The sequence below is a fragment of the Salvelinus sp. IW2-2015 genome, unplaced genomic scaffold (assembly GCF_002910315.2).
Source record: "Salvelinus sp. IW2-2015 unplaced genomic scaffold, ASM291031v2 Un_scaffold16393, whole genome shotgun sequence".
NCBI lineage: Eukaryota > Metazoa > Chordata > Actinopteri > Salmoniformes > Salmonidae > Salvelinus > Salvelinus sp. IW2-2015.
The window spans coordinates 686,336-698,508 of NW_019957565.1; the positions used below are offsets into that span (position 1 = coordinate 686,336).

At 42.9% G+C, this 12,173-nt stretch overlaps 1 protein-coding gene across 1 annotated transcript in view; it reads left to right on the forward strand.

Moving 5' to 3' along the window:
* The window catches only part of mmp11b (matrix metallopeptidase 11b), a 34,291-nt gene extending 27,390 nt beyond the window's left edge, over nucleotides 1-6,901 (forward strand). Inside the window, exons 5-8 of the mRNA XM_024146429.2 lie at nucleotides 1,052-1,266; nucleotides 1,506-1,710; nucleotides 5,089-5,349; nucleotides 5,567-6,901. Of these exons, the coding sequence (XP_024002197.1) occupies nucleotides 1,052-1,266; nucleotides 1,506-1,710; nucleotides 5,089-5,349; nucleotides 5,567-5,694 (809 nt within the window). The 3' untranslated portion in view covers nucleotides 5,695-6,901. The remainder of the gene's footprint in view (nucleotides 1-1,051; nucleotides 1,267-1,505; nucleotides 1,711-5,088; nucleotides 5,350-5,566) is intronic.
* The last annotated feature ends 5,272 nt before the right edge of the window (nucleotides 6,902-12,173 follow it).

Here is a 12,173-nt window from a genome sequence, read left to right on the forward strand (position 1 = left end):
GTATTTTTTATTTTTTACTTTCACTTAGCTAGCAAATGCAGCTAGCTAGTTTAGCCTATTCACACACCCAGATCAAACAGAGAGGGATGCTATGTTTGCTAGCTGGCTATGGCTATCCAACACTGGAACTCTTCCAAGTTAAGGTAAGATTTTGGTTTTATTAATTTATGATTGTAGCGGCTTTCCTAATGCATTAGTTCTAGTAGCTATGTTGACTATGGCGTGACAACGATGTAGGCTGTGTGTTGCGTTTAGCGGTCATGATATGAAGGTTTGGTTTGGAAAGGTTTTTCGCCTGGTCACAGATAGCTGATGTGTTGTGCACTGAAGTCTACACGGGAATGGAAAAGGTGAGAGGAGGAGAACCCGTAGATAGTAGTGAGAAATAATTATATATACAACGAGCAAAGAGATCATGTTGTTTTTATGTGGCTGCTATGAAAGTGAATGTGTTTGTGTGTGATCAGGGGTGTATGTATAGATACTGATTCTATCGAGGAAAAACATTTCTTAAACGGAAGCAAATGGAACGAAGCGGGGATAAACCTACCTGAATTTGTCCAATAGAAACTCACATTTGCAACTGTTGGACTAATGATTACACCCTAGATCAGCTAAATGCAGGCAAGAGTGTGCAAGGCGATTTTGAATGTGTCAATGTCTGTCACCTTGATTACTCAAAATTCTCTCGACCTGTGCACCTACGCTGTAAAGTTCCATTCATAGGCTAGATTGTACCAATCTCATGATGGGTACAGGGAAAATGTGAATATCATGTAATAGCCTAAACCTATCGATGTTACATTGAGCTGGGTGAATGGAATAAGAATGAGAGTCATCCAATATGCTGTAATAGGCCATCTCATTAAAATAATTATCGTCCTCTCTCATCTTAAACGGCACTGACCGCCACTGGTCTCTAGGTAGTAGTTTATAAGTGAAGATACTGAACAAACATTGCTAGAGATACTGCCTAAATCTTGCTCAGGCAAGTATGGTTGATGCCCTCTGTTTCAATGTCACTGACCATTGTCCCATGGTGGTCCTGCAGGCACGGATCTCCTGCAGGTGGCGGCCCATGAGTTTGGCCACGTCCTCGGCCTCCAGCACTCCCTGGTCGATGGAGCCGTCATGTCCCCCTTCTACAGCTTCTCCTATCCCCTGGAGCTGAGCGACGATGACAAGCAGGGCATCCAATACCTGTATGGTCCGCTGCGAAAAGCCCCGCCCGTCATCACAGAGACCAATGAGATCGAAACCACTGTGGTGAGGACTGAATATGACAAGAAATTAATAGAAGTTCAACTTATCAGTGAACACATCCATTGTTGGGAGCAAATAGGTAACAACTGGAATATTAGTAGATTGACACGCAATGCTCGTTTCAGTGACTCAATTTGTTGAGATTGAAGAAAGTTTCCAGGCTGAGTTGAGCTTCCGCCATTTTGATTTTGCATGACATAACCTGTGCTCACTCTGTCTCTTTCTCCATGACTTGGCCACAGCCGGACCCCTGCAGGACTAACTTTGATGCCGTGTCCATGATCAGAGGGGAGATGTTCTTCTTCAAGTCCCGCTACGTGTGGCGTATCCGTGATGGCCAACTGCAGGCGGGGTACCCGGCGCTAGCAACACGCCACTGGAGGGGGATCCCCGACAACATCGATGCGGCCTACGAAGACAAGACTGGAAACAGCTGGTTCTTCCAAGGTGGGTTCCACCATAGAAACAGAATACCTGCCATAGTCTGGGGTTTTACCCATTCTAATGTGTATTTCTATGGGATCCACTGCTCTGCTGGTAGCAGTTGATTTTGAGCTCTGATATTTGGCAGGCGTGGTAAGGAGTACAGAAGTAGCTCATCGTAGGGCAGTGTGTCTAATTGTTTTTAAATGAGCTATTTTTATGACAGGACAGTTCAAAACAGACAGGAGAGGCCCAAGGTGAGAGTCAAACCCCTGTCGCCAGGGCGTATGTGTGGTCCAGAGTCGGGACCTTAGAGCGCAGTACCAGACTCTCGCATGTTGGTAGCAGTTCCGAGTGGGACCATAAGTGTTTCGTTTTGAGACAGCCATTTTTCTGAAAGTCAAACACAGGAGGCTTCTGAGGGGAAGACAGCTCATAATAATGGCCAGAACAGAGCAAATGGAATGGCATCATACACCTGGAAACCATGTGTTTGATATACAGTGGGGAGAACAAGTATTTGATACACTGCCGATTTTGCAGGTTTTCCTACTTACAAAGCATGTAGAGGTCTGTAATTTTTATCATAGGTACACTTCAACTGTGAGAGACGGAATCTTAAAACAAAAATCCAGAAAATCACATTGTATGACTTTTAAGTAATTAATTTGCCTTTTTTATTGCATGACATAAGTATTTGATCACCACCAACCAGTAAGAATTTCGGCTCTCACAGACCTGTTAGTTTTTCTTTAAGAAGAGACTTCTCTACTCATTACCTGTATTAACTGCACCTGTTTGAACTCGTTACCTGTATAAAAGACACCTGTCCACACACTCAATCAAACAGACTCCAACCTCTCCACAATGGCCAAAGCCAGAGAGCCTGTGTAAGGACATCAGGGATAAAATTGTAAGACCTGCACAAGGCTGGGATGGGCTACAGGACAATAGGCCAGCAGCTTGGTGAGAAGGCAACAACTGTTGTTGGCGCAATTATTAGAAAATGGAAGAAGTTCAAGATGACGGTCAATCATCCCGTCTGGGGCTCCATGCAAGATCTCACCTCGTGGGGCATCAATGATCATGAGGAAGGTGAGGGATCAGCCCAGAACTACACGGCAGGACCTGGTCAATGACCTGAAGAGAGCTGGGACCACAGTCTCAAAGAAAACCATTAGTAACACACTACGCCGTCATGGATTAAAATCCTGCAGCGCACGCAAGGTCCCCCTGCTCAAGCCAGCGCATGTCCAGGCCCGTCTGAAGTTTGCCAATGACCATCTGGATGATCCAGAGGAGGAAGGGAGAAGGTCATGTGGTCTGATGAGACAAAATAAAGCTTTTTGGTCTAAACCTCCACTCGCCGTGTTTGGAGGAAAAAGAAGGATGAGTACAACCCCAAGAACACCATCCCAACCGTGAAGCATGGAGGTGGAAACATCATTCTTTGGGGATGCTTTTCTGCAAAGGGGACAGGACGACTGCACCGTATTGAGGGGAGGATGGATGGGGCCATGTATTGCGAGATCTTGGCCAACAACCTCTCAGTAAGAGCATTGAAGATGGGTCGTGGCTGGTCTTCCAGCATGACAACGACCCGAACACACAGCCAGGGCAACTAAGGAGTGGCTCTGTAGAAAGCATCTCAAGGTCCTGGAGTGGCCTAGCAGTCTCCAGACCTGAACCCAATAGAAAATCTTTGGAAGGAGCTGAAAGTCCGTATTGCCCAGCGACAGCCCGAAACCTGAAGGATCTGGAGAAGGTCTGTATGGAGGAGTGGGCCAAAATCCCTGCTGCAGTGTGTGCAAACCTGGTCAAGAACTACAGGAAACGTATGATCTCTGTAATTGCAAACAAAAGGTTTCTATACAAATATTAAGTTCTGCTTTTCTGATGTATCAAATACTATGTGTCATGCAAAAAATGCTAATTAATTACTTAAAAATCATACAATGTGATTTTCTGGATTTTTGTTTTAGATTCCGTCTCTCACAGTTGAAGTGTACCTATGATAAAAATTACAGACCTCTACATGCTTTGTAAGTAGGAAAACCTGCAAAATCGGCAGTGTATCAAATACTTGTTCTCCCACTGTATTTGATACCATTCCACTGATTCCGCTACAGTCATTACCACGAGCCCCTTCTCCCAATTAAGGTGCCACAACCTCCTGTGAAGTCAGGTTTGGTCAAACTTCTAAAAAGAAAGTATTTGACAGCAGATCACCAGAGGGGTAAATGTAAAGTGATATTAGTTGCTTCACACAAACAATCCACGGCTTAACGACTCTGCTCTGGTTTTGTTTATTTTAACAGCGTTGATCATAGTGATGACAGATGGCAGAAACATGGTCTAGTCTTGCAAGGGTGTATAGTGTGTGTGTGTGTGTGGTGTAGATATACGATTGTCTGCGTGTGCCTGTGTGCAAAGGCGTATGTGTGTGAGTGCGTGTATGTGTCTCTGTGTGTGTGTGTCTGTGGATGTGTGTTGTTTTATTGGCGTCTAAACTTCCACCTCCCACCAGGGCTCAGCCAGTGTTTGGGTGGGCCAATTAGGCCCAGCAGTTAGCAGAAGCTCCTATAAGCCACAGCAGCAGTAGAAGGGAGAGAAAACAGCAGTAGTAGGGAGAGAGAGGAAACACCAGCAGTAGGGAGAGAGGAAATAGCAGCAGTAGGAGAGGAGAGGAAACAGCAGTAGTAGGGAGGGAGAGGAAACAGCAGCAGTAGGGAGGGAGAGGAAACAGCAGTAGTAGGGAGGGAGAGGAAACAGCAGCAGTAGGGAGGGAGAGGAAACAGCAGTAGTAGGGAGGGAGAGGAAACAGCAGCAGTAGGGAGAGAGAGGAAACAGCAGCAGTAGGGAGGGAGAGGAAACGCGCAAGTAGTAGGGAGAGAGGAAATGGCAGTAGTAGGGAGAGAGGAAACAGCAGCAGTTAGGGAGGGAGAGGAAACAGCAGTAGGGGGGAGAGTAGGGAGGGAGAGGAAACAGCAGCAGTAGGTAGGGAGAGGAAACAGCAGTAGTAGGGAGAGGAAACAGCAGCAGTAGGTAGAGAGAGGATACAGCAGTAGTAGGGAGGGAGAGGAAACAGCAGTAGTAGGGAGAGAGGAAACAGCAGTACTAGGTCCATTCACCAGGTACATGTTTCAGCCTGAGCCTCTGGTTTATGTGACCCACCGTCTACCTAGCACAGATGTCGTCCCTGACAGCTGATACAGGCTCTGATTCAGAGGGGTTGGGTTAAATGCGGAAGCCACTTTTCAGTTGAAGGCATTCAGTTGTACAACTGACTAGGTATCCTCCTTTCCCTTTCTTATATTATTTCATCCCCCTAATAGTTAACATTAGGACTGACTAGGCTAATCCCAGATCTGTGTCTAAAAAGACGTGTGACATCGTCAACAGGCGACAGTTACTGGGTGTTTGACGCGGAGAGGAGGATCACGGGGCCGGACTCAGTGCGTCGGCTGGGCCTTCAAGTGTCGGACATCCAAGCAGCCCTCATGTGGGGCGAGGACAAGGCCCAGAAGACCTACCTCTTCAAGTCGGGCACCTACTGGCGCTTCAGCCCCCTGGAGAACCGGGTGGACACAGCACACCCGCGTAGCATGCAGGACTGGAGGGGCATCCCCAAGGACATTGACGCAGCTTTCCAGGACCGATATGGTGAGAGTCAGAGATATACAAAAATAGTCAAAGGCTAAATGTATTTGGACAGGATCCATTATGTCGTGTTGTGTTCCCAGTTTTATTGATAGCAAGCATGTGGATATCTCTGAGTATTGTGTGTTTCTGACAGTTTGTGTGTGTGCGTGCATGTAACCCCATGGTAATTCCATTTAATTGCATTGAGCTAATTGTTGACCTCCTAACTTCCTAATAGGCTTTGCTCATTTCCTGAGTGGGAGACAGTATTGGAAGTTTGACCCCGTGGAGGTGAAGGTTCTGGAAGGATACCCCCGCTATATCGGCATGGACTTCTTTGGCTGCCCCGCTTCCTTTTATCGATAAAGCCAGGAAGAGTCCATATCACCCCAAGAGGTGAATGGAATATCAGGGCCATCTTTATTTTTTTGCTCTTAAGACTAATGTTGTTCCACTGGGACTTTAGACTGATACAATTACATCATTGTGTAACATAAACAGGATGACTGTTGATTTTGGTCTACTGGAGGTCAGGACTTGATGCTATTGGTTGAAACCTTCATTATGACCCCAGTCTGAGGTCCGGGGCAGTCTGAAGACCAATAGAAATTGAGGTCATAATTCAAAGGGTGAATTGAGTACATTTAGTTTCATCATCATCCACAATATGAAAATAGCTGGTTTGAAATCGATGCACACTGTTTGAGAGATACGTTAAAGAGCGAACGGCCAGCTAACAGAAAAACAATGTACGCAACTGGTATTTGTAAATGGACATTTTCATTCAAGATAAGTAACTTCAATACTTTTGTTCACGATAATCATAACTCAATTTTAATCAATAGGCAGCTTTTTCTCAAGACGAATGCTTACCTCTGCATCAAATAATAAGTTGTGGTATGCTATATGTTTTTATTTTTTCAGAACAATACCTTTTGTAACCGTCTTTAGCCTCTGGTACATACTATTTAACAGTGGCATTTAAAAGTAACATTTTACATAGGTTCATCTTTTCAAATCCGTAGGAACAGTGTAGTTACAGTATTATTTCAATACTCTCAGTACTTTTCTCTATGAAGGGAAATGTAAAAAACATTCTACCCCATATTCATCATCTCCAGCACCAACCCCAACATCAACATATGTGAAAATGGCATGTTTCTATGTTTTGTATTAAAAAAGATAGAGGAAGCTTAAGTGTGTCACATGACATCATCGGTGTGCATCATATGACTTTTAACCAATTATGAGTAGGCATTGCCTACTAATTGTCTACTAATTGGTTGATGATGTCATTGGAAACACTTATTTTCCTTTTTTTAATACAAAACATAGAAAACCACCATTTTCACATACAGTATGTTGATGTTAGGATGGTGCTGGAGATGATGAATATGAAGTTGAACATTTTAGATATGTCCCTTTTAAAAACTACAACCGGTGCACTAGAAAAGTGAGGTGATAGTTCCATGTTTCTTATTGGTGCTCATCGCCCTTTCCATCGACAGCCAATGATACTCTTCTCAGGAAAAAGTACATTTAACAAACTATACCCTCTGAATCGTTTTTTTTTCTTGATGTTTATCCTTGATTCTTATTTATTGCTGTTTATGTGTTGTCAAAAATATTTTACCCACAGATGAGTCTCAAGTATTTATCTGTGCAGTCCTGCTTTCTTTTCTGCCATTGTTTAGACAAAACCCATCAGGTAGCAGTGTAAACCTATTTGAGAGGGACACACATTTTCTCTCCGGCCTCACTGAGCTTTCTATTTCACACACAGCTGCTAAAACTGACTCAACAATGAAGGTAAAGATGTACCTCAAATAGAGGGCTTTATCTTTAACAGTTATAGGGATATTTCACTCCAAAATCAATGTTTGATAGACGTTTTATACCTCAAAAGTAGGCCATCTGTTTTGTAGATCCAGCCATATGCCACTATCCAAAATGAATGGTGTTGATGCATATAGCTGGAGGAGTGTAGATTCATCTTGACATTAGACTCGTTTTTTTTGGTCTGAAAAGATCTGACAAAGTTTGATTTGGGAGTATAACGTCCCTTTATTGATGTGATGATTTTACAGTGGTGAAAGCCAAGCATTGCATATCCAAAGTTGTCACGGTGATACCTCATCAGGTAAAACGTCCTTCAGTTCTTTTACAAACTGCTCCTTCCAAGATGGTGCTGTAAACCTTATTCATGTTGTAGCGTGGAACCATTTGTCATGCAGCTAGCCTCAATTGCTAGTCATTGATGCTTCAATGTATCAGTGCAGGCCACTGATACCATTTCCTCACTCTTTTTGATATATTGTGATGTCATTGACTGCAAGATAACTATTTCATAAAGCTTGCACTGGTAGTTTTGGTGTCGGAGCATTGTCTGTAGAATTATGTCTCGCAAACACTGTTTTTTTTACCATGTATCCCGCCTAACAACCTGACCATTTCTCTTTCATAGAATAGTTTTTTTAACCGAAATATATATTTACTATGTAAATCATTTAGTATAAATTCTTTGGTACCAATAAAAAGCCTCTTGGTTTAAATGAAATGAAATGTTGTTTTGTGAATGAAATGTTTCACTTGCATACAGTAACATGCCGTGTTTTGTGAAAAACATAAATTACGTGCCACAAAATGCTAACATGTCAGTCTTGTATAGTGCTGGATCAGTATCAGTAATGTTATTAATCATTGCAACATAATACATGTGGATTGCATCAGCTGCATGACATTGAAGTACAGACAATGTAAGGAGTGTTCTGGACTAATGCGGACTGCGCTCATGTTTTTGTTTATGAGCTGGGGGCCCAAAGGCTTCATCCTCTAAGTGCCAAAGCAGGTCTGGTACCAATCTATCCTCCTCACAGTGTTGAAATGGAACCCGGGTTCGACTGTGTTGGAAATGGAACCCGGCTGTTCCGTGCTCCTCCCCTGCGGACCACATTCCACAACCATGTCATCTCTGGCCCCCAACGCCACCAATTTGTTACGTGTCAACGGCTCTGTTTTGATTGGATATTTCTGCTAATAATCAACTTTGAGAGATACAATTATCTTTATTTCCCAAACAAAACTCAACACAATAGTTTTTTTGTGTTTTTTTTCATGTTGTTACTTCATATCCCAGTAATAATGCCTTGCTATAGGACTGGGAAGAAAACACTCCAATTGGCTCAACCATTGGCTCAATTTACAAACCTTCTGCCATAAACAAAACAGAGTGGGGTTGAAAAGATGATAAACGGTAGTTGAAATGATTAGCCTAACTCACACATACACACTATGGAAAAGTGGTGGACAGAACCTGACAGAAACCAGAAATTAATTGAAGCTTCCTTTCTTTTATTATCCATATGTGCCTTACAGTAAATATCCCTCCTCCTTTGATGTGGGCAGCAGGAGAACAAGCAGATGCTCTCAATACAAGCCATTCCTTCACTCTTTTCACTTTCCTTAAACTTCAATGTCTTTTCCTCAATACGTTTATAGTGGCTGAGCTCTCTCATTAGGTGGTGACTGCAAGGGCTTACAAGGATTGCCAAATGCCCCTTGTAAGATTTGGATATGAATACAACAATGCACTGAGGTGGATAACTGATTGATCAGATGGGGAGGGAACAGGAGGAGGTTTGGTGTTGGTTTTGGACAGTTCAAACAATCATTTGAGTCCACACTGTACAGTATATTGCATCACATTCTAAGGCAAAAAATGATAAAGCACAAAACTAGGTTTCTACAGATTTCTGATATGCACTGAGTGTACAAAACATTAGGAGCACTTTCCTAATATTCAGTTGCACCCCCCCTTTGGTCCAAACATACCAAGACAGTCATGAAGAGGGCACGACAAAACCTTTTCCCCCTCATGAGACTGAAAGGATTTGGCACGGGTCCCCAGATCCTCAAAAGGTTCTACAGCTGCACCATCAAGAGCATTCTGACCGGTTGCATCACCGTCTGGTCTGGCAACTGCTCGGCATCTGACCGTAAGGCATTACAGAGGGTAATGCGTATGGCCCAGTACATCACTGGGGCCAAGCTTCCTGACATCCAGGACCTATATACTAGGCGGTGTCAGAGGAAGGCCCATAAAATTGTCAGAGACTCGTCACCCAAGTTATAGACTGTTTTCTCTGCTACCGCACGGAAAGCGGTACCGGAATGCCAAGTCTAGGACCAAAAGGCTCCTCAACAGCTTCTACCCCCAAGCCATTAGACTGCTTGTTAATTAATAAAATTGCCACCGGACAATTTACATTGACACCCCCTCCCTTTTGTACACTGCTGCTACTCTCTGTTTATTATCTATGCATAGTCACTTCAACCCCACCTACATGTACAAATTACCTCGACTAACCTGTACCCCCACACACTGACTTGGTACCAGTGCCCCCTGTATATAGCCTCGTTATTGTTATTCTTATTGTGTTACTTTTTATAATTACTTTTTATTTTAGTCTACTTGGTAAATATTTCCTTAACTCTTCTTGAACTGCACTGTTGGGTTAAGGGCTTGTAAGTAAGCATTTCACAGTAAAGTGTACACTTGTTGTATTCGGCACATGTGACAAATAAAGTTTGATTTGGCCCTCAGAACAGCCTCCATTCATCGGGGCTTGGACTACAAGGTGTCAAAAGCATTCCACAGGGATGCTTACCACAGTTGTGTCAAGTTGGCTAGATGTCCTTTGTGTGGTGGACCATTTTTGATACACACGGGAAACTGTTGAACGTGAAAAACCCAGCAGCGTTGCAGTTCTTGACACTCAAATTGGTGCGCCTGGTACCTTCTGCTGTACCCCGTTCAAAGGCACTTAAATCTTTTGTTTTGCCCATTCACCCTCTGAATGGCACACATACACAATCCACATCTCAATGCTTTAAAATCCTTCTTTAACCCGTCTCCTCCACACTGACTGAAGTGGATTTAACAGGTGACATCAATAAGGGATCATAGCGTTCACATGGATTCACGTGCTCAGTCTATGTCATGGAAAGAGAAGGTGGTCCCAATGTTTTGTATACTCAGTGTAGATCTGTTTATACAGAATTTCACAATGCAGTCCAGATCCTTTCATTAGGAATGTCTCCAGAAAGGAATATGGAAAGACAATAAGGCACTGAAACAACGTAAACCACAATACTTCACCTTCACAGTGTCCCCTTCAACCCTCATCACTCTCTGTGACGGTCACTGTGGAGCATCACAAGGAGATACGTCTTTAGAAGTGAACCCGAGTTATTGCTAGTATCCTGCACTTGTCCTTATGGTGACACTGAAGAGAGAATCATATCTGCATGTCGAGCAGGAGAAACGCAGCCCGAGGATGAAGCAAGCCTGTACTGGCTCAGACACATACACATGACCCCTAACCTCTGCTATTTTATACATGCATTATTCAGGCGGCAAGACGACGTTGCCAAGTTCCTAAAAGTTCAGCTATGTACAGTTACAGTTTCACAGAGTGACTGATACAACAGTGTTGCATTATGTGAACAAAGGTGGAAATTAGATGGGGGGGGATACTTTGGGGAATAGGGAGGCCTTTCAAGTTAACATTTATTTCAATGGATGTTGTTTCAATCATTCCAAAACATTTATTTCTCACAGTTCTCATGGTGCTCACTAAATTGTTATGCCATGGCCAACGTAGCTGCTTGTAGCTGCAGTAATGTCAATTTGTGCTTTAAATTTGCGGTTGAGATTTTTATTCATTATGGTATTAATTACAATGTATTTGGTTCCAAAAAATTTGTGTCAATTTTAATCTATTTTCAATGTTTTGAGTGAAACAGATGGTTTTCGGAACTAGCGATGTAACCACTTTCCCCAAACCAGATTCAGATTACTTCCTATGAGTTTGATGGGGTTTTCTTTCTGTTTTGCATTAGTCATGGATCTGTCATCCTTTTGTGGTCTGCTTCAACCAATCAAGCATACAGTAGGAATCTGAGCCCCCAGATGCTGAATGATGGTTCCAATAAGAGCCATCCTGTCTGTGGGGTATGAAGTCAGTAGGGGAACTCCATGGCCTAGATTAGGAGGACCCATAGGGGATACAAGACACAGGAAAGACCCCACTTTCAACTACTCTGAGCAGAAATGTTTTTTGGCCGTGTTACGAGGCTTTTAATGCCAGTTACAGAAAGATGCGTCTTCGTTATTCATATTAATTCACATACCGGTTTGTCGCTAATGAAGAAAGTGGACAGGTATAATGCGTTATTAGATGTTATAAGCATGTACAGTATGAGCATTTATGTCATAAGGCTTATATTATGTAGCAATACTGTTTCAAAATGGCACCTCTTTAGTCAGTACAAGACATTGAAAGGGGGTCATACATGTTTATGACAGGTATTACAATGCATTATAACCACAATGCATTATACCCATTAGCTTTAATGTTGTGTTACCAGCTGGTCTATTCTTTAACAAACACAGCTAGTAAAGTATTTTTTCTCCACATTTATGTAAAATTAATCTGGAGAGATACTCAAATGCATTTACAATGCCCTAGGAGGCATGTCAAGTGCATACTAGTGTGATTTCCTGTAGTTTAGCATGAAACTTACAATGTGGTGAATGGCACACAGGAACGTCCAAATCTCTGAAACAGCCCTTACCGCTCATTCATCAGTGCCAACACTGCCACCAATGAAAGAAATGGGATCGGTTGCCAAAGGATTGTGGTTTTTCATTAATCTTTTCAGTTTCATGTGAACAATCTCCAACTGCTGGACCATATAAAAGATATGCCATCTTGAATTTCAAAGGGTCACACTGGAAAATCTTACCCTGAGAACACAATATCTCAAATGTGAAAAGTGTGAGT